Source organism: Ursus arctos, unplaced genomic scaffold, assembly GCF_023065955.2.
Source record: "Ursus arctos isolate Adak ecotype North America unplaced genomic scaffold, UrsArc2.0 scaffold_2, whole genome shotgun sequence".
NCBI classification, from domain to species: Eukaryota; Metazoa; Chordata; class Mammalia; order Carnivora; family Ursidae; genus Ursus; species Ursus arctos.
This window is the reverse complement of record NW_026622874.1, coordinates 4,526,370-4,549,207: the sequence shown is the minus strand read 5'-3', so window position 1 is coordinate 4,549,207 and position 22,838 is coordinate 4,526,370. Positions and strand designations below refer to the sequence as shown.

The 22,838-nt window shown below is 51.2% G+C and overlaps 1 protein-coding gene across 1 annotated transcript in view; it reads right to left on the bottom strand.

Moving 5' to 3' along the window:
- The window catches only part of KIF26B (kinesin family member 26B), a 415,887-nt gene that overhangs the window by 72,744 nt on the left and 320,305 nt on the right, over positions 1 to 22,838 (bottom strand). Inside the window, 1 exon segment of the mRNA XM_026509553.4 lies at positions 568 to 774. Within this exon segment, the coding sequence (XP_026365338.4) occupies positions 568 to 774 (207 nt within the window).

Below are 22,838 nucleotides of genomic sequence, written 5' to 3'. Positions count from 1 at the left end.
AAACGCTCGCTGGTTTAAGCCACTCAATTCTAGGGTGGCTAGTAATGGAGAAGGGCTCTCCTTAGCCTCTCTTCCCTTGCACTCCACTCAACTGATCTGGGCCAGCGGCTGCCTCTCTCCTACCACTTGCCCTAGAACCCTGCCTAACTCCAACCCAGCTCCTTGACCCACCCCCCCCAGAAGCCCAGGCAGGAGTGGTGGGGTGTCTCATGGACCACGGACGCCACCGCCTCGAAGCAGGTGTTCCTAAAACTCCCCCTTCTGCCTTCCGTCTCCCGGCTTCTATCAGCCATCGCTGACTAGCTTCCTCTTCCTTCTCTCCAAGGACAGGGTTTTATTGAGAGCCCAGCACAGTGGTCCCGCCCAATGTCTGACAGCAATAATGCAAAAGGACTGAGCTGCTCCATGGAGCTCCAACTGGTTTCCAGAAGTCGTAGGGATGGAGGAAGGGACACATCAGAGCACTCTGGGAGACACCCCGGCTCACAGGCCCTCTCGAACAGCCAGCGCTTCTGGAAACCAATCAACATCGCCTGAGCCTGAGGGGACGGGAAGGGTGACACCCACCTGAGAAGCATCTTGTGGAAAAACAGCATCAAAGGCGAACATCTTAGGAGGAACTTGGTTGCCTCTCTTTTGGAAGATGTTTTGACCTCCACATGTCAGGGGGTCATACAGGGTGATCTGCTTCTTCCGTGGGTCTACCTTTAAGAAGGAGCTGGATTCTGAGGTATCGCGAGCCAGTGTAGAACAGATGCGCAGCATGACTTTCACCTGCCAAGAAACAAAGGCAGGAGCAGACATGGAGTGAGAGGACTGGATACTTCCGGAAGGGGCCGCCTCGTGAGCTCCGGAGACGTAAGCGTACATGGGGGCAGGGAACCTTCTGGCAAATCATGATGACCCTCGATGGGCCGAGGGAAAACTGACTTATTTATAGCTACCAGGTGGAATATTTGATACGTCCATTGCTTCATTGTGGAAACAGCTCATCGTGTTGTCTTCTTATTGATACAAATTGAAAACCATACATACGCTGGTAGCCCGGTTACAGAGATGAAAAGGGCATCTGGACGGCTGAGGTCTCAGGGCTGAAGGAGTTCCCCTGAAGGGAACTCCTCGCAGATCAATAACCCACGGACGTAAAAGTTAGCCCCGTAATTTACTCCTGGCTTCTGCTCATCAGGACTCTTGGAGACAAAAACCCACAGTGATTAGTGTCATCATTAAAGGCTGGTCAGATGGCCCCTTTTTAATGGCCAGCATTCGAAACGTGTTCCAAGGAGCAATGGTGATAAAAGATTTGTTTGAAATGTGTTATTTGGGATCCCATTACGTGAGTGCATAGAAGTTGTCATTTCAGGGAACGAAAGCGCGTCTCGGCGGGAAACAGGAGCAGCGTCCTTAAGCCGCCTCCCGAGTCATCGACCGCGGAGCAGACAGGACGGTGACCACCCACTCCACCCCTGCAGCCACACGAGCACTCACAGAAAGAGACTGCCTGCCCCAGAGCCCTGCGGTGAGCAGAAGTCAGGCTGAAGCCACACACGGCCCTGCGGGCGCAAGGCCTGGGGAACCCGACGGCGTTGGCTCCCTTCCCCGCGCTTGTCCCTGTGTGGCTGGTTCAGTCCAAATGTGTCGAGCACCTGCCGTGTGCCAGGCCCTGGGTGAAGGAGGCACTGGGGATGCGAAGGCTGGCGATACATAGCGGCACACAGACAGACAGACAGACGGAGACAGGTGATTTTTGTAATACCACGTGGCGAATCCTGCAGCAACATATAGGTTCTTTCTAAGCTCCTCTCTGTGTCTCGCCTTCCTCCTCGGATCAATTGTCAGGTCTGATGAAATGTCAGTCGTGTGGTTTTGGGGAGAGGGGGTTGTGAATTTTTAGATGAAATATTCGAACGGGCAGAAATGCTCAGAGAATCCCCGGTCCTGTGCAGCATGGAGGGAAGGCATCTTTCTGCTTGTCTTTTCCCTGTCTTTTCCCTGGATCTAGGGGCCCGGTGTCATGGTGGGAGGAGCCCACGCTTGGGATGAGGTCGACCGTTTGGGATTCAAGTGCTGGTTCTCCCACCGGGAGGTCATGTGATGATTCCTGCATGTCCGGGGGGTCTATTTTGTGCCGGGGCTGTAGAGGAGAGAACAGGTGCTCTAGAACTTGCCCCCGCCCATCCCTGAAAGTGTAGGTGGTAAGACTGGGCTCTGACCCCACCTCTGTCTGATGCCAAAGCCCATACGTTTTCCATCATGGCAACCGCTGTCTCACCTACGTGGTCCAGCCTCTCAGAGCCTCAGTGTTCTCGCCTGTGTAATGGGGACAATGAGGCCTATCTCATGGGACTGTGGGGAGAATGAAATGAGTTGACATGTGAAGAACTGGGCCCAGGGTGGGTGCTCGATTCCTTCTTCTCCTTCTCTTCCTCCCTCCCCCATACTCGCCTCCCTGTGAATGGTGACAATCTCGCATTCTCTCATTACAGTGTTAACGGTGAGGTTTTAGAACCCCTGCCCTGGCGCTGGGTACCACGAGTCACAAACAGGATGCCACGGGGGTCACTGCGGACAGTGCGTGGTATTAGGCGCTGGTCCTCACAGGCTCCTGTCAGAACAGTCACCGCGTATATGACAATAAATTGCCCCATCTGTCTACCTTCCATTCAGGCCATTTTCCCGTTCACCGTGAATGTTTCTGATCTTATTTCGGTTCCATTCACTCCTACAGCTCTGCCCCAGTTAACGCGGCAGGTGTGCTGAGGGCACGGGCACGTATTCCGAGCACGACTTTCGGTCGGTGTCTGGGGGCCTCTGGGCTTTCTGCAAGCCAATCCCCTCGCCCGGCCTCTGAGCGTACAAGTCAGGGACGAGGCGGCACCAGGCAGAACTGATGGGAGTCACATGGCCCGCTGCTTTTCTATTTCACAATTTCACATGCAATTTCGGGGTAACTAGAGGTGCTGAATATAAAATATGAGCTAAGCCAGGCAAGGGCCTGCGAGGAGAAGCAGGAGAGCGGGGGCTGAATTAGGGAGTCATTCGCCCAGGTGGGGGGGGATTGCTCCCGCATCCTGATGAAGTTCCAGGCCTGCACTTGCATTCGAAGACCCTGGCCGCTGGTCTGGCCAAGTAGATACACGGCCCTTTCAACACCCAGGGTGGGGAAACGCTACCCTCCTTCTTTCCTTTGCAATTCATTTCAATAAATGGATATGTATTTTTTCCCCTTAAAGGAAGGAAATTGGGTTTTTCTGCTTGACTTCCTTGGTGTCATTATCCCTTCTGTCCAGCACTCCACTCCCTGCTTAATCCTCTGTAATTAAAGTGCTTCGCCAACACCACTCGTGAGCAAGACCGTCCCCCGGCCTTCCTGCCAGGAGTTCTCGTTTTGGGGGCCGATCTGGTGGGTTCCTGGCAGCACCTGCTTTAGCCCTTCCTCCCTCCGGCAGCTCTGGGGAGCGGAGAGGGTCCCTGAGCTGGCAACGGAAATGAGTCAAGGTGAAGTCAGATGGACCTAACAAGAAACACCAGGTGGTATCATATTTGTCTTCATCCCAGCGCATCAGAGTGATCTTTAAACCTTCCCTATCTATTCTTCGGTTCCTAACACACGTCTGGAAATGGTTCAAGGCAAATCAGAAGCCAATGTCATAGGCTCTTCAAAATCCACCCAAATTTTGTGTTTACAGAGGAGTTTCTTGTATCTTATCTCCATTCGACTCCCTGCAACAGCTTTCTTAGGGAAATGTTAATATGATTATTACTACCATCGTCCTTACTTTACAACCAAGGAGGCTTAGGTAACTCGGTGCTGGGCATTTATGTGACTTGTCCAAAGCCAGCTGCCCGCTGAGCATCCTGGGTTGGAGGGAGCCAGAGACGGAACCATTCCTCCCACCAAACCCAGCAGGGCTTGAAACCCGTTCAGCCTGGCTGGGCCACTGGGCGGCTGGCTTCTCAGAGGTGCCAGTGGGTGAGCGTATGTGGTACCAGACAGCAAATAATGAGCAGTGATGCCATCAGACAGGCTTGGGGGGGGCAGATTTACATTATTAAAAGCCAGGCTGGGAAAGGTGACAAGTGGTGGCACAAGAAAGCTTAAGCGTGAGACCGGAAAATGGAGCCCAGTAATGAGATGTGCTCACTAAGGAAGTGCTTGGGGAATGCAGGAGGAGGAGGGAAGGTCCCCCAAGCTCCTGCCTGGTGCACCTGTCAGCCGCAGCCTGCGAGCCCAGCAGGGAACGCAGCCTGGAGGGGGTCTGCAGGCAAGGAAGGATCCCTCCCCAGAGAGGCGAGAGGCACACTGCTCCGGGCCAGGCAGCCTCTGGGAGTGAGGTCCCTCACACCAATTAGCAGGCTGGGGCAACATTGGCCAGGCTGGAAGGACGGAGACAGACCTATTTCAGGGCTGTACTGGCAGCAGGGACTGAACTCTGGCAGTGTACGCAGAAGAGGCCCCATCTCTTAGCGCGGTGTATCTGGGAACGTATTTCAGATGGATGAGCCGGTTTAAAAACACGTCCAAAGACACAGTCATTCTTGGGTCCAGAGTGACGTGGGATGTGGGGTTCGGAGGCGTCGTCGAAGATGAGCAGCTCTGAGGTTCAGGACACCCGCTGTCGGCATGTCCTCCCTACGACCTCATGGAGCGTAGCCTGGAGGCTGAGAGACAGGCTGCCCGGGTCTGAGCTCTGGCCATGCTGTTCATGGATGTGTATCCGTGTGCGAGTGACTTAACTTCCTGCGTGTTGCATCTAGAAACTCGTGCTAAGAACCGTACGCTCCCAGCAGGGCTGTCATGATCGTAAAAAGAGCAGACGCCGATAGGACCCCTTACAACCGTGCCTGCTACGTAATGAGTGTTCAATAAATTCTAGCTGTTAGGACTTTATAATAACTATATTATGTGATAGTATATTAATATAAAATTTTAGTGTTTTACAAATTTATAAATTTAAAAATTACTATTGTGAAGGGTGTGAGTCTACTGGAAAGATCATGAACTTCAAAGTCAGACGCCAGCTCCTTCTAGCTGTGTGACCATGAACATAATATTTGAACACAGTTTTCTCACCAGTAAAGGGGAAATCCTTCCATTATCTGGAAGGATTTATGTGATTATTAGGCAGATAACCGTGCTATGCACTTGGCACAAAGTAGTCTCTAACGATTACCGTCACACTGAACCCACGGTCGTGGCAGTGCTGTGAGAGCTCACGCCCTCAGGAGCCTAGCACAAGGTCATGGTTCTCTGGCAATCCTTCCACCACCTTTGACCTAGGGCTTCCGGAGACCTAGTCACTAGATCCTTCCTGGTTTATGCCACACGCATGAGAGGCCTGGAGAGAGAAAGTGTCGTTCTGCCATGCAGACTTCGCCTGGACCCCCCAATTCTTACAGATCCAAGGCGAAGCTTGGGATTGCCAATTTCCACCCGCTCTTTCTTTCGCCTGAGTTTTGGTAAATCCTGGGTAAGTGACAACTGGAGATTTTTCTGAGAATCAGGTAGGAATACTGTTGTGGTTATTGTGGTTATTTTCTCTTTTGAAATACCCACTCAAGAGACAAAATTGACTTTTTGAGCAAAGCAGCCGTGGGCACTCCTTACATTAGAATTCTTTCCGACGCACTCAGTTTGGCATGTGGCACTATTGTTAATAAGGGCCCGCTTACCGCTAAAGCTCACTCATGTGTTACGACTGCAAAGCTAAATAGTAGATCTGTCGTTAAATAGCAAACGCCCGGGGAATGCTGCATCTGTGTCCGGCAGACGCAGGCCCCGTCTGTCACCAGGGAGGTGCTGTCTGGTTTGGAAAACAACAGGACCAAGGGAAAGTTGCTTTCCTTTTTCGCAGCCCACCTTCACATAAATACGGAAACCTCAGCGTGCTAACCTGACCCTGGATGTCGTGTCTTCTGCACCCCATCGTGGGGTTCTCCCTGCCCCGGGGGATTCACCACCCTACTGCTCCCAGCCTTTGACCTAGGTGCCTAACACCCGAAACTCTGAGAAGTCAAGTAACCCAGTCTAGTGACCATCTAGAAATACCAGCTCTAGACACACCACGGAATTCGGTAAGGCGCCATAAGAAACCACCTGGTTATCCAAAACGAGAAGACAGGAGCCGTGATCATGTAAAAATTAGGCACGTATCTTTCTGGCATTCATCACTGAAGACCCTCTTTTATAGAAAGCTGTCATCTAGGAAAACCGTCTATGCGGGATCCCAGGTTCTCAAGTATGTGCATCCCCCACAAGAAGATAATCTTGCTCCTCCTGGTAGGACCACGCACGGACGACACCCGAACGGTGTCTGGGGCTGCCAGCTTAGCCTGGCTTCTCAGAGCTTCCTGGGGACAGGTGTCAGGTGAGCCAGATCGTGAAGAACCCCCTCCATTCAGCAGTAAGGCCTCTCCCGCCTATGCACTGCTTGCCTGCTGGTGGTAGAGAAGTGTCCTTCTCGGGCCTGCAGGAAGGTGGATCGAAGCTGGGTGGGGAGACCCCTCTTTAAAAAGCCGTGAAACACACACTCTGCAACTGGGCTCTTGTCCAGTCTGGAGCCCGGTAGCCCCAGTTTCAGGCAAGAGGAGAACAGGCATTGGAGGGAACTTTGGGGTCAAGAGGCTGAAATCTGGAACAGGCCTGGGTAAACTTTAGGAAATTGGGTAAATTACCTTGCATCGAAGCCTGACAAGTACTCCATGGATTGCCACCCTGCACAATGAAGATGGGGAGAAGAGAGGGCGTGGGAGCAGGAAGACATCGCGCCTGTCCCAAAGCCCCGGAGCCTTGGTAAGTTTTAGAGATTTTCATTCTCCTTCAATAAGAAAGAGTAATAGAGTTCTACGAAGCCAGGGCTAGCCACCATCGCCCCCAATCCTTCCCTGCCCATTCCTCCCTAGGAAGCATCGGTGCCATACACCACGTATGAAACACACCATGTGCTGGGAGCTCAGGCCAGGCTGGGAGGAAGAGGGACAAGGACGGGGTGGGAACAGGGAGGCACAGCCAGGTCTCCCTGCACAGCAGAGGGAGAGATCGGCACTGCCGTTTCAGATTACTTTCAAGTTGCAGGCTTGGGACGACAGCAACCATCTCTCGGTTTGGCTGCAGTGAACCCCAGGCTCGCTGTTGCCACCGTGCTGGAAGGACTCACAGCACAGGATAAAGCTGGGGGTCAACATGGACAAGGCGCTCCTGCCCTCTCTGGCCCGAGGTGAGCCACTGACCGCCTCAACTCCCCCTACCCGCCCCGCTGCTTGGCGGAGAAGCCCTTGCCTGCAGCAGGACACAAATTCAAAGCAGGATGGTAAACTCGAATATTGAAGATTATTTGGAGGACATGATTTCTCTTTACCTTCTTTTTAAATTGTGTGCATAGAGAATGGGAGGGAGGTCAGGGAGGGAAGTGCGGAGTAAATGTGGTATTTACCTAACTGCTTTCTGCTCCAGGGAGCATAGGGTCGGGATTGCAAAAGCAACACAACAAATGAAAGCATGTGCCCGTATGGCGACAATGGCAACAAAGACGGGGCTGTGGACGGGTCCGGGAGGCAGCATTCATTCCCTCTGGGGCAGGGGCTTTGGCAACCTTTAATGAAAGGCACCTGATCACTAAGGTGGACTCCAGCATTTGAGAACTTAAAAGGCTTCCGAGTACGTTCTATCTGGAGGAAACGTCAGAAGCATGTAACATGCGCCGGGCGGACAGTCTGCACCTGCAGCTTGCCAAACCATCAGAGCTGACCTTGCCAACATCCCACAGATACCTCATCAGGCCGTTTCATATCGTATGGAACCAGCTCTCCTCCGAGACCAGGATGCGGACAGAGGCTCCATCAGTCTCTGCAGAATGGACTCCGACGCCAGCTCTATGACTTTGATGTGTCCCCGTCACGGAGCTCTGTTCCTGGGACCCAGCTTACGGAGGGCTGTCTTAGCTTGCCTTCCAGGGGAACCTGCAAACTGCCCCTCTTTGTATTTAGAAAGAGGCTGAGCTGTTGTCCCCTCATCAGGTCAGGGTGTACGGTTCATCTGGTTTGGACGAAGAACCTTAGACGAGAAGAAACTTGCCCAAGAGACACAGACTCATCAGAGCAAGGTCAGCATCTCCCCCAGCCTCCTGGCCACCCCAAAACCAGTCTGGTGCACTGACACCAGGTCGGGAAACAGGAGGAGGCCGCCATCAATCCCTCCCACCGTTCCTCCAGCATCTGCGGAGTAAGCGTCTCTTAGCCTGGGCCAGGCACCGTCCAGGACTCCAGGGTTACAAAGAACTCAAAAGCCAGTCATGTCTTCAAGGGGCTTCTGGTGTGTCAGGTGAGAAGACAAAAGAGAAAAGAGCAGTACAACACAGCTCTGTTCTGAGGTACGATGCAGGCCCAAATGGGGCAGGGGGCACTTCCACCCAGGGAGCAGGGGGCACTTCCACCCAGGGAACAGGGGCACGTCCACCCAGGCAGCAGGGGCACTTCCACCCAGGGAGCAGGGGCACTTCCACCCAGGGAGCAGGGGGCACTTCCACCCAGGGAGCAGGGGCACTTCCACCCAGGGAGCAGGGGGCACTTCCACCCAGGGAGCAGGGGCACTTCCACCCAGGGAGCAGGGGGCACTTCCACCCAGGGAGCAGGGGGCACTTCCACCCAGGGAGCAGGGGACAGCCAAAGTTTCATGCAGATGATTGTCAGCAAGGCTGGGAAGAGGAGCCGGTGTGAGCAGGGCACCCAAGGCAGGGCGTGGAGAGCACGGGGAGAGGGAGTGTGTGGGCAAATACGAGCAGTGAGGGGCTGACAAGCAGCTTCTCTGTGCCTCAGTTTCCTTCTCTGTAAAATGGAGACGGTGACAGTGCCTACGCCTCATGGGAGTTCTTACGAGGATGATGGAAGATGGCGTGTGGGAGATGGTGTGCTGAACACAGTGAGGGCTCGGGGAGCACTGTCTTAAAACGCTGACCACCGTCCAGGGTGGGCACGGCGGAGGAGGGCTAAGAAATTCAACTGGAAAAAACAGGTGGATATCAGATTGCAGACAGACTTCTTTTCCAGACTAAACCCTTCGCACTTAACCTGGACAAGAGGGAGCCACAGAAGGGCAGAGAGTGAGAAAATCGGGAGGTCCCCACTGCTCTGCGGTCAAGCTCCAGGGGCCACGATTTCTCCATCTGAAAACCCCACCAGCAGTCTTCCAGTTTGGGCTGCTGTGGAGTTAAGGGAGAAAATGCTCGTACAACTTGCACTTTCATAATCGCACAACACTCTAAAACGTGCTGAGGATTTTGTCAGTGAGTCTCCGGCGGGGACTGGGCAGTTAGGGGCCTGCTGTATGCATATGCACTTGGTGCTGGCAGCGGCCCTGCACCTTGACAAGAGGATAATGACTCCGTCAACCCACAAATAAATACTTATGAAAATGCCAATGAGCAAGGCCCTCGCCTTACCTGGGGAAGTACAGAATGCCAAAACACGTGCATTCAAGGAGAGCGCCAAAGACAGATGTGTTCCGGAACGCTCAAGAAGAGGGAGCGCTGTTCTACAGGAGTGTACCTGAATCCACGGGATGTCGGCTGCTCTGTTCCAGCCCCAGGAACAGGCCGTGTCAGGGTAGCCGGGGGGCTGCCCGGGGCAGAAACATCTCTTGGCTCCACAGCGGAGGAGAAAGGGCAGCGCTGGCCCCTCCGGCCTCAGGATCACCAGGCCGCTCACCCACTGGGCACTGTTCTTCCCCGCGTCTGGGTCAGACTCCGACTCGGTGACGAGGTGTCTGACGCGTGAGGGAAACAGCACAGATCCTGGACTTCGTGAACTTTTATGGGGCAACTGGCCACTTGCTGTGGTGTCTCCAGGCACATTTTTGTTGAAGTGGCAACAGTCAAGCACACATTCCCAGGAGCTGACTTCACATTGGCACCCGAAGGGAAGCACGTGTTGTCTTACTCGAGAGAAGCCAACTACTCACTTAGAAACGACTGGTTTAGACACAGATTGGTGGGGGGGCCCTCCCAGAGTTGCTGACTCAGTAGGTCTGGGGTGGGGCCCGAGAATCTGCATTTCCAACAAGCACCTGCTGATTTTGTCGCAGTGGGGCATCCCGCTTGAAGAACTACCGTCCAGTAGGTACGTCGCTTCACCCTCACGGAGACTCTCCCTCAGATTCCATCGGGGTCCAACACAGCAGGCGTGGAAGTTACAGTCTGGGGAAGTGCAAGTCTTACTAGAACATTTTGGTGCTGTCAAAATGGAAGTGGCTTCTGACTCCGCTCCGTAGTCAACTCGAGGAAACCTCTTGAGCTCTGAAGTGCGTGTCGACCTTAGCAAGGATAGCTAGGTAAAAGGGCTCTTCTTCTGAAAGTAGCCCAAATCGTGGATCTCCTCTTCTTTGGTTCTGCAGCTCTTCCGCCCCCCCCCCGCTTTCATTACTCCTAAGGAGGCATAAACTTCCCACAACAGAATCCAAACCAACCCTTCCTTTAGGTTCTTTTCTGTTTCTCTTTCTTCAAAGAAATGATTATTTAGGATCATATAGAAATTCTAATTCTTAGGAAATCAGCATGAAAGGAAATCAACAATTGTTCCAAGACCATTGCTCCTCCTAGGGAATGCCGTCCCAGCTTGGCAACGCTATGCGCGTGCGTGTGAATGCACGCGTGTGTGTGCGTGTGCATGTGCGTGCGTGTGTATGTGTGTATGCACATGTGTGTGTGCATGTGTATGTGTGCGTGTGTGCATGTGTGTGCATGCGTATGTGTGCGTGCGTGTACATGAGTGTGCATGCGTATGTGTGCGTGCGTGTGCATGTGTATGCGTGTGCATGAGTGTGCATGCATGCAAGTGTGAGCACATTTGAGAATAACGTTTAACACCTGCATTTACAACTTCTAGAATCAATAAGCATTTATGGTTATTGAGTAGAATGGTCAATATGAATAGAAAGGTCAATATTTATTTCGTGTGGAAAATAGTTATTAAAATTCAAAAACTTTGGTCATTTCACCAGGGAAGGATCCTCTGCTCCTAGGTCACGGTTCATCCAGAACGATGTTTGAATTTGATGGAAGTATTTCAGAATAAACTGTCACTGAAAACACATCATACCCGCTGGGAAGGGCAGAGGAAATACTAATTTTGCTTTGTTGGGTGAAAACTCATAACCTTCCAGCCAGTGTTTCCAGCTTTGACGTTATCCCAAGTGGGAATGATGATGTAACCCAGATCCACCTTGAAGCCCAGTTAGGTACCAGAAGATCTTATTATGATACTGTCCACCTCTAACACAGTCCAGATGGCCGAGGGCCCTCTGGTAGCTTCAGGAGAGCTCTAGAGAACTCCACTCAGAAGGAACTGATTTAATAAACCCTCATGCATGATAAGAAACATTCATCTGCCAACATGGAGTAAATGAGACAATAATGAATCTCCCCCAGAAGCTGAATTTAAGGGTAAGGGTGTCTGGGTGGGACATGGTGGTGGCAGCTGAGACTCTTAGCCGGGGCTGCTGAGCCCGGGTGCTGGTACACAGTTACACGTGGCAGTAAGTCTCCAGGGGGAAAAAACCCCCAAAAAACTCCTTTTCAAATTTGGAAGATTCTGAGTACCTGCGAGGACAGCCTTCATCCTATTTATCCTTACATCCCCAGGGACACTGATCGTGCCTCTCACCCATTGGGAGCTCAATTCTGTGGGGCCAGGAAATTTTGAATCTGGGAGGTGTAAAGGAGAGATGCAAGCATCCAGAGATGGGCTCTTCACTGGGACGGTTCTGGATGAGGGCACAAAAGGAAACGCAAGGAAGATACGAAAGAAGAGAAAGAGTGCTCCAGAAATAATCATGACAAATGAGGCCAGGGGTTGGAAATGTCTTCAAAGCAACCCATCCCGACTGTAAACTTTTGCTGCTTGTATTTTTAGGGGGTAGACAGGAGGTGGTAGTTGTGCTGACTGCTGGGTGGGGGCTGTGTCTGCAATTATGAAACAGATACAAGTAAATATACTCTGACCGCTGGTTTTTCTGAGGGACGGAGCGGCTGTGTGTGGGTTTCTGGGGAATGGGCAGTAGAAAATCCTGTCGACCCTTAAGCTCAATGTCAGCTCTTGCCTGTGGCTCCGATTCACTAGGCATCCCTGGAGGGCTCGCCTCTGCTCTGCGTCAGCCTCCCAGCTACCTACACGGTCGGCCTTTCTTATCATGGGATTGAAATGGCCTCCCCGAGGTCTCCGAGGGGGTAAGGAGCAGACGCGGGACTCAAACTCAGCTCTGGCTGTAGGTCCTGTATCTTCTATCCCAACTGCCTGCCGGGGAGAAAAGGCACAAGGGCAAACGCAAACCCTTTAGATCAAGGCCCACCTATTGCGTATAAATCGTACACAAACAGACTCCACACGGACTGTATTTACGGTTGCCTTGGCAAGTTTTATGGAATTCCAAGTCATTTCCTGCTGGTGTTGCTGCGGTTCGGCATGCTGAAACGGATTTCCACACTTCAAGAAAGCACAGGCTATGATTAAGTATATTAAGGGACTTTTAAAACTTAGATTAATGGCCTGATAGGTTGTAAAACAACTCAAAATTGTGTAAATTTGTATTCGGGGATTCTCTAAAATTGTAACTTATTGACTCTATAGATTGTAACAAGTCCTTTGAACTGTTCCGCTCTACGATTCAAATCTTTGCCGTGTAGTTTACTGACAGGTTAATGGGTACAATGACCCCGTTGGTGGGCACACATTGAATTCACAGCTTGTGTAGTCTTCCCTACGAGGACCTGCTGGTCCCTCAGCTGACATGCAGGCAGACCCCTAGGACTGAACCCCCGGCCAGCCATCCTGCCAATAGAAGCCATTCACTGAATGTAGGCAAAGGCAAGAGAATGGATGGTTCTAAGAAAACCGACCCCGTTCTTTAACACACACACGCTTATCTGTCTGTCTATCTATCTTCTACGGTAGAAGATAGATTCTTCATTATAATGCTCACAAGGGTATTTGCAACAAAACCCAGTGCTATTCTGACCAAGGGCAAAGTCTCATCAGTAGCTCTTGATTCAAACTTGGGGAAAACCTCAGGGTTGACAGTGTGGTGAATACCCCTCCAGGTAGCAGCAACTCTTGTAGGCCTCTTGGGTTTCGACAACGTCTCTGAAGAAACGCTGTTCCGAACGTGAGTCACTCCAGGGGACCAGAAAGGTTGCCATCCAGGGGATGGGCAGTGTGAGATGCGCCTGCATATGGAAGCTTCATTTTAGGGAGCTGGCTGGCGAGGGGCCAAAGCTATCGCTGTCTCCCACACAGCCAGACTTCGGCCAGGCAGGGGCCGCTGAGAAAAATGGTCTATGCCTCGGAAAATGGCTGCAATGAGCCCAGGGTAAAACCTCGCCCTGGGTCTGTGTTAGTGTAATGGCAGCAAACATCACACTGCTGGCAGCAAAAAGAGATGTTTGGAAATAGCCTTTATTCGTTCTGCCCACGATGACAGTATTGGCAGCACGAGGAATGAGGCCAGCACACAGAATGGAAAATGACAGGCAAGGCAGGGGGTGGGAGGGGGAAGCCGCATCCATCCAAGGACAGAGTTAGGGGGTGCGGGAGCGGAGGCCAGGGTGCCTCCTCGGTTCAGGAAGTGAGGGAGGCTATTTAGAAAGAATCATTCTGATCCATGCTGGGCCAGTTTTCCTCTGTGCCCTCCAGATGCACTCCCACCCTTCCCCCATCCTGCCGGTGCCCAGGGAGGCCGGCCTGTCTGGACCCCCAGAGGGAGGCAGGTAAGTCTGGAGGCCTCTCCGTGTCTGCCGTGCTCTGGCTCTGAAACCTTCCTCCTCCCTGGACCCTTCAGACCCAGGGGTACTGGCGCCCCGCTCCTGCCAGCCCTGCCTACTGCCCTGGTCCTTCCAGCTTTCTCCCCCCAACGGATATTTTTGTCAACATCCCTTTACCAAACTCTTCACAAAATGCCCAATTTCAGTGTGACACCTCTTTTTCCAGCCAGGACCTGCTTTGCCCTGTTCCTTTCCCTCGGGTTGCTGGCAGCAGCTGCTCTCAGGGGAGGGGAGGACAGAGGAGTCTCTAGTTTTGACACCCCACTGGCAAAGGGGAAAATCCACCTTGTGCAGTGGGAAGAGGCCGCTCCCTCTCACCCCAGGGTGGGCATGCTGACGTTTTGGCCTGTCATCATGAGAGGACATTCTTCGGTAAAAGTCTGAGAGCTTCCCACTGGCACAGCAGCTGGAATAACGTGGACATAGCCCTGGAGGAACGTGGCCCACAGGTGAGCGCCTGGCCTCACGCACACCGGCCACTCACCGAGGAGAACGAGACACCACTTCCTTCCTCAAAGAGGGAAATGTTCCGAAACCCACACTGGTACTCATGAAAGTTGAGGCTTCTTTTATTTGATGTGCATTTTTTTTTTTCCCCTCTAGGAAACTTCAAATGTAGAGATAAACGTGAATTTGTCATTGTGCAAGATTTCTAGAATGTTCTCTGTTTCATGGAATATGGAGCATTATGGTCCGCATGCGAAAGGCAGTGAGGTGTGGCTCACAGATTCAGTCTCATTTGTTTTTCCCTCTGGATTACGACCAGGTGGCTGGGAAGGTATAACACAGAAACACAGAGACTACCCCACTCTTCATTCAAAGAATAAAAAAAGAAATAGGATAAGGAAAGTTTCGAAAGGACTTTTCTCTAAAGCAATGATTTATTAGAATAAAACCCCAATTTCTACTAGCATAACCAGAACCTATTTTCCCTTGGTTCATTAACTCAGCTCCTGGAGCCTATTTAATTCCACGAAAGTAACTTCATGCAAAATTCCTGTTTCAATTTCAGGATTTCTGGCATCATTTAAACAAAAGACTCAGAAAGCCGAGGGAAATTTTTGCTTTGCCTGGAGGCACAGCCACCTAATGAAATCCTGTGTTTAGAGGAAAGTCACCTCAGACCAGCCCCATGGAGCCTTGGAGCCGATGGCAGGGCGCCAATAAACAAATCTTAGAATGGTTTCCGTCCAGAGCCCAGACGGTGGAACGTTCTTACTTTACACAGTGGAAACCCAGGTTCATTCCAGTCCCAGACACCAGGCTCAGCATGAAAACTCCTGACCTCTCACCCATGAGATCCCCAGTACTTAGGTCTGCCCTCCCGCATCAGAACATCGCAGTACCCCGGGGTACTCATTACCGGCCACAATCTGTGTGCTCCAAGCCCGTGGCCAGGAGTGAAAAGTGACAGAGGTGTGAAGGTACAGACAGACCGAGCCCTGTACAAACTGGAGGCTTGTTACACTTACGAAAAAGTGCCAGAGAAACTGTGAATCGGGGAAGGAGAAGGGCCCGCTGCCGTCCACCTGCGGCTGAGGAGTCGTGCTCTGTCTGCGTGCGGCTGGAACCTCTGCCGTGGGGCTAGTCCGGGTTCTGGGTGGGGGATGGGCATGGAGAAACATGCCTCTGCCCCCTGGATGCCCCGCTAAGTCTGCTCACTCTGGACAGAGATCTTAGGAGTTTCTAGGACACGTCGTCTGGTGAAGGTCATGCACGGAAGTTGAGTCGACGGACGGATCTCTGGTTGGGTTCTACTGGGTAGAGTGAATGCATCTGCCCAGAGTCCCACAGAGCTCTCCCTTGCTCTGGGTTCCTTGGCCGCCTTTCCCCTCTCCCTCCCTCGAGAGCTCTGGAGGTGGTATTGACCATTCCTTTGAGCTCTGGTCAGGTGGAGAGCTCAATTCGCGTGCCCAGCTGGAAAGGGTGGATCTGAGACTCTGGACATCTGGGTTCTGTTCTGACCTTGTCACACGCTAGCTGTGTGTCCAGTCCTAGACCATCGGTTCTCAACCAGGGAACACTGGCAATGTCTGAAGACCCTGCACTTGGGGGATGCTATTGGCATCTAAAGGACGGAAGCCAGGAATGTTGCTCAACACCGTACGATGCATCGGCCAACCCCCCTCCCCCACACAGAATTATTTGGCCCAAAAGGTCAAATTAGTGCTGCTCTTGAGAAACCCTGCTCTAGATTTCCGGTTTTATCATCTGTATAAGGAGAGGTTTGGATTAGGTCATTAAAAAAAATACATTTTTGGAGACCAAAACTCTAAAATGTAGCTGAAGTATTTGGGGAAGTATGTAATTTTAGATGAAAGTTAGATACGAATCACATCACCAATGATGTTGAGAAGCAAAAATTAATCGCCCAACGTGTACAACTGTAAATACAGTGGCTCGCATCAGTTCTACTAAGGGCATGTGTCCTGGGGCTAAGGCAGTCCCTTATGCTATAAAGAGGTGAGAAGCTGCACTGTGTCAACTACATACCCAACAAGCCATTCATTTAGAGGGCAGAAAAAAAATCCCCAACTTTCAAATCCCAGGCTTCCACTCAGGAGCGTCTGGTGGGAAGTGATACGTACAAACTCCTCTTTGTCTAAACAACATGCCACACAGAGAAAGGCCAGAGGCGGTTCACGTGGAAATGGGGTTTTTAGACGAGCTGCCATACCCCCTTTCCCAAGCCCCAAAGGAGTGCTAGCTATACAATCCATGTAACAAGGCAGGAAAAGCCTGGGAAGGCTCCAGAAAAGCCTCTTTGATGCCCAGACCCTCGGAAAAGTCCCTGAATCCTCACAAAGATAAGTGACAGCAAACACAGTCCTCGGGTGTGGGGGGAGCTAGGGGAAAAGGGGAAAGTCTTACAGCAGGGCGCCCCAGCACAGTGACCCCGCACGCACGGATGGGTGTGGCCAGGACACAGAAGTGAATCCCGCTAACTCCAGGCCTGTCTCCAGGGACCATCTAGATTACCTGGAAATGCCCGCCTGGCCTCCCCAGGGATGACCTGTGCTTGCAGTTGTCAATTTTCAGAATTCATTCTCTAATTTTCAGATTGGGGGAAAGTGGGGCACATGCGAGTCACATGGACTTCTCCAAGGTCAGGGCTCCAGCGAGGGGACCGCAACGCTGAGGCCCTGCTGTGGGCACGGGCTGGACGGGCAAGGGCTTCTCCCTCACCTGGCGGGATGGTCCCTGCCTCCTGGGCTCCTGCCGTGGTCTGGAGGACGCACAGGCAGGGGTGATCGTGAGCTCTGCAGACAGTGCTGGGACCCGAGCTGTGTGTGAGGGGCCAAGCACGGGGAAGCGGCACAAGATTGGTCAGGCCACAGACCCCCCCGCTGATGGTCGCCTCATTTTCTAATCCGACAAAAGTCATCCAGGGAAAATGTCACAGAAAAAGAAAATGGATAGAGAAGTTGGCCTCTGTCAATGACCGGTTTCCTCCTAGGAGCATTGATTAAATTATTGTATTGACAGTGCTAAAAGGTTATGGATCTTTTATTTTATATTTTATTTATTTATTTGAGAGAGAACACAAGCAGGAAGGGTAGAGGCAGATCCCTATGTGGGGCTCGATCCCAGGACCCCGGATTATGACCTGAGCCGAAGGCAGACGCTTAACCGACGGAGCCACCCAGGCACCCCAATGTTACGGATTTTAAGTCGTCATTTCCCCACACCCTCACATGACAAAGTCCCTGTGATCTGAACAGAACCACTCTCCGAGGGGACAGAGGATGCAGAACCTGATGCAGTCACCAACTCCAGGACCCTGGCCTATCTGGGAGCCGGAGTGCTGAAAGAGTGTCCAAAACCACATCCGTGAACAAAAGCTAACATCCACGGACCATCAACAGACTATTGCTTTTATTTTTATTTCATATGTTGAAAAAGGTAACACAAGATTTCCCCCAACATCACAATGTCTGTTTTCATCATTCTTGGAAAAGGAGGGTCGCAACGTGCAAGGAGAGGGGAACAGCGTGCTTGGGGCAACAGAGAGCCCCCTGCTCCCCTCACACCCGTGATGCTGGTGTGGACGGTACCTCCCTTGGCCTTTGCCACCTCTGGAGGGAAGTCAGCGGTCCTGCCATAGAACAAGAGGGGTGAAAGCCGGGCTACAAGGCAGCCTGGCTTCCAGAATCTTAGCAGGGAGATCCGGGGCCTGATGTCTGAGCACAGCCTGCCCTGGCCTCCCGGGCCACACCCCGCGGTCCCTCAGGGGTGCCTTCTCCAGCCACTCCAAGGCCTCAGACCCTTCTCATTTGGATACTTATTCAAATTAAATGGTCTCTAAGAACTATTGAGGTTTGATCTAAAACTGGCCCCAAATGAAAGCATGTCAATCTTCATTTCTCAGAAATGGAAGAAACTGATCTTTTTTTTTTCACCCTTTAGCTAATTTTCAATAAGCAAGAGCCAACCTGAGTGGAGAGGGGTCAGTGAAATAGCAAATAAAAGAAAATATAAAGTATAATATGATACAGAAGAAAGTGCATTCAGGGAAAGAATAATCTTCATTAATTTCTTTTTTTTAAAAGATTTATTTATTTATTTGAGAGAGAGTGAGTCGGGGGAGAGGCCGAGGGGGAGATTCCCTGCTGAGTGCAGAGCCCAACACGGGGCTCGATCACACGACTCTGAGATCATGACCTGAGCTGAAATAGGAGTCGGACACTTAACTGACTGAGCCACCCAGGCACCCCCTGTATGTGATAGATCTTGAAATAAACTTGGGCATTAGAACAGGACAGTGTGAGGACTGAGGAATACTACTGCTATCAAGCGATGAGATTAATGTTTCATTTTTTAATTTTTCCTTTTCATATTTTAAGATGAAATGCACATAACAAAATTTCCCATTTGAACAAGGACAATTCAGCGGGTTTTTTAAAAAAAAAAGTCACTTAGAATATTATGCAACTTTCAACTAATTCTAGAATACTTCCATCACCCCAAAAGAAATCCCATTTCTTTTAATAGTGACTCCCAATTTCTTCCCTCGACCCCTTGGCAATCCCTGACCCACTTTCTGTCCCTGTGGTCATGCCTGACAAGGAGTGTTTTGAGGGAATTCCAAACAGCTGCCACGGCAAATCCTCATTTGTCCTGGGAGCAGTGACAGGCACAGACAGGGAGCAGGACGGTGGACTGTTCTAGAAGGCTGGGCCAGTGGAAGCGTCCTCCATACAGTTAGTGACGGCTGCAGGGCCAGGAGTTCGCGCCCGGAAACAGTACTCGGAGCACCCGAGCCTCCTTTTCAGGGTCCCGCCCTCCAACTAGCCCCACCTGGTCAGGTGGCACCTCTGTTCCCACGAACAGTCAGGAGCTATGCGGTGAGTCCCCGGGGCTTCACCCTCAGTATCAAAATATGAAACTGTCATCTACCTCCTTCTGTTTCCAAAAGCGATTACTGCCACGGGAGTCACGGCCAAGTGTGAAAGGGTGATACGGAACGTTCCAGGCCGAATGACAAAAGGTAAATAAATCCTGCCTGCCCAGGGCAAACCACTCCCATAGGAACGGGGTAGAGCCAGTCCTGTCTGTGGAAGCAGGTACTCAGGTCCCTCGCTCTTGCAGCCTTTTCAAAGCCAGGCCATGAGATCTGGGCTTTGTGCACATTTGCCACACTTGTCATACTTAGCAGATAAAGCTATTCCCTGAGGATGTTGTTGTAACAGAATTCTCCATCGCTAAGGCCAGCAGCACACTCATCCCGTCTCAATCAAGGCAGCATAAAGAGGGAAGCCAGCCATGCGCATCTGTCACTCGGACGATTAGCCCCTTTGACGGTAGATACCTCTTTGAAAGGCAGCTCTCACGAGCACCTGCTTTCTCACCAGGAAATAATTTCCCTCTGTCTATCAAGGGCAGAGATGGAGGAATGTCCTCAGAGGGTGTGATCTGGGGGGTCACAAAGGAATCTGTGTAAACACACTGAAGACACCCTAGTCACCTATGACAAAATGCAGAACCCCGGCCTTTGACAGACAGAAGGGGCCGCAATGCAGAATCCGTTGTCTACACTGTGGACATATCAGAATGACTCCTCTCCTGAGTTTCTGCTGATTTTTCCAAAGCCAAGAGAAAGACTTAATTAATTCTGTTACTTCAAGTGTTTAGAGAGCCTAAGCAAAGAAAGGCAAAGGCTAATGGACAAGCCCCTTTCAGGAAAAGCCGATGGGTATGGAATTATGGGACGGTTTGTCCTGGGTCATCTCATCTGAAGGAACAGTAGGGCGGGATGATAAAGAAACTATCTACCTGGGAATCAGACTGATCTGCTTCTCCTTCTAGGAGTCAAATACCTTCTCGCAACTGGGTCGATCTCCCACGGTCAACAACGTTTCTTTGGAAGCCACGGATGTCGCGGTAGAAACACAGGTGGGACTTGGGGGCAGGAGTCCCATTCATTCCCATTCCCAGCACATCATTTCCCACCCCCGGGCACACCACGGGTGTCGAGCGACACAACTGCTATAGGATGAGGGGTTAAGTGCAGAACCTTCGGTGTGATGGGTACTTACTCCTTGTCTTTCTAAGTAACTGAATGCATGAGCAAATATGGTTCTTTGTCACTGAGGGACTTACCTTACCATCTTCCTGGGGAAGAGCGTATGATAGAAACTAAAGATGACAGGAGTGCCTGGGTGGTTCAGTCGGTTAAGCATCCGACTCTTGATTTTGGCTCAGGTCTTGATCTCAGGGTCGAGAGATCAAGCCCTGTGTGGGCTCTGCACTGGGCGTGGAGCCTGCTTAAGGTTCTCTCTCTCCCTCTGCCCTTCCCCCTGTACCTCCACACCCCTGCTTGCAAGCTCTCCTTCTCTAAAGAAAAAAACAACCCCCCCAAAACTAAAAAACAACCCCCCCAAATGACATAAAGCAATTTTGTTACTTCATACAATGAAAATGTGGATTATAAAGCAGGCAGTATTATCATTCCAACTGATAGATTTTAGTTTATTATGGTAGATTTTTAAATTTCAGCCATAACAAAGGGAACCTCAGAATCACTTGTAATAAGATCTGGAGACATCTGGAAAGTAACGTGCACACAGGATTACGAGCATGGATATATGGCCCCAGTACCCACTTGGCAACCAGACCAGCAAAGTCCGGGGAAAATGAAACACAAGAATTTCAGTTTGAGCTTTCACTGACATTTAGTGATGGCATAACACTGAGAGAGAAATGCAGATTCATCCAACCACAGGTCTACCCTAAACAGAGGACCACAGTCCAAAAGCAAATATAGGGAGCTTTTGTGACGTAGAATTGTGGGGTGAGGGCACAAGTATGTTAAGAAAGCTCTGCAAACCCTTTTTGGTCACAGGCATCATGGTGCCTCCTTGGCTCTGTGCCCATAACCCATGCGAGTTGCCCAATGAATGGAGCAGATGAGGATTCCAGATCCCGGAACTCAGGGAAGATATCAAGGAAGACGCAAGGCACCTGGAAGGTCATGTAGGAAACCAATGTGATAGTCCAGGCACAGATGATGAAAGCCCCAGTGGGTGACCCTGGAAGTGGACAGAAAGAAGCAGATGCAGGCAACCTTATGGAAAAAGTTAACAGCGTTTGGTGATGGGCTGAATGTGGGATGAGTAGTAGAAATACAAAAATGATGAAGTTTCTTTCTTTTTTTAAGATTTTATTTATTTGAGACAGAGGGAGAGAATGAGCATGAGCAGGGGAGGGGGGAGGCAGAGGGAGAAGCAGACTCCCTGCTGAGCAGGGAGCCCAACACAGGGCCCGATCCCAGGACCCTGAGATCATGACCTGAGCCGAAGGCAGATGCTTAGCCGACTGAGCCACCCAAGCACCCCGAGGCTGAAGTTTCAAACCTGGGTGACATCATCACCAGATATCCTTGAATTTCAGTGTTGTCGTCTACAAAGCGGAAATTAAACACATCTGTCCCTAACGAACTCAGAGGTTTGCCTCAAGGGAAAGATGGTCATGAGAAAGCACCCAGAAAAAAACAAAAAGAACTCTAGACTGTTCTAGAAGCCCCCAACTGGATTCTTCAGTTCTCTCCAAGGGGAGGTTTTCCGTAAGGTCCAGCGGGATGATCTGGGAGGACAGGCGAAACACAGCAGAGAACATGATACAAAGAGAAAGAAAGAGAACTTCAGTGATCGTTTGCCTAATCCTCCAGCTCAAAAATCCAAATTCAGTTCCCAGCGATGAGACTGCAGCTTCCCCGCTGGCCGATCGCAGCATTTACTCAGTGACTACGAGGAATCATCTCTTCAGAGCCAACTGTCTTGACACCCCGTAAACCTATCTTAGTCAAGGGAGCACGGTGCAAACCAACCATCGTCATCGTCTTACACCTGACAATACTTGTAACCTCCTTTTGCAAAGAGTGGGAAGGCCACAGAACTAGATCTCGAATTTAAAAATTATTCGTCCTGGGTTTCTCTTGTGTTCGCTCTGGTTCAACTCAATTCAAAAGTACAGCATGGATGGATGGCTTTAAACCTCTCAGAGATGGTGAAACTCTTGGGATTGTTTACTAGTCCCCACATCCTTGACCCCTGCTGTGACACCCAGCAAGGAACCAGAACATGCGGGGAAGATGTAAAATAAACAAATTCCCTCTGACCTCAGTTTCTTTTCAGAACTCCCCCAAGGAGCCCCGTGAGACCCCTTGACCCCAAGGACCAGAGTACGATGTTGCTGGTCTGGACCAACAGCTGGTCCGTAAACACTCGCACCAGCTGCCCGTCCCTCTCCACGCCTGGGCATCCAGCCGGCAAGGGCCTCCAACTACGGGATGTCTCACGCGCCTTCAGAGTCTTTCCGTGGGTTTTGAGAGGCCTCTTCCCTTTGATTCCAACCAAAGACTCTTAATTTAGATGAAAGCTTTTGAACAGGGCATGATAACGAAGAATGGAGAGGCAGTGGCGTGCCCCCCACCCCCGCTGCCCAACCCTATCCTACTTGCACGCTCAATATTTAAAGGAAGAAGAGCTTTGTCCTGAAATTCAGCTGTACCACGTCCCACAATTTTGCAGA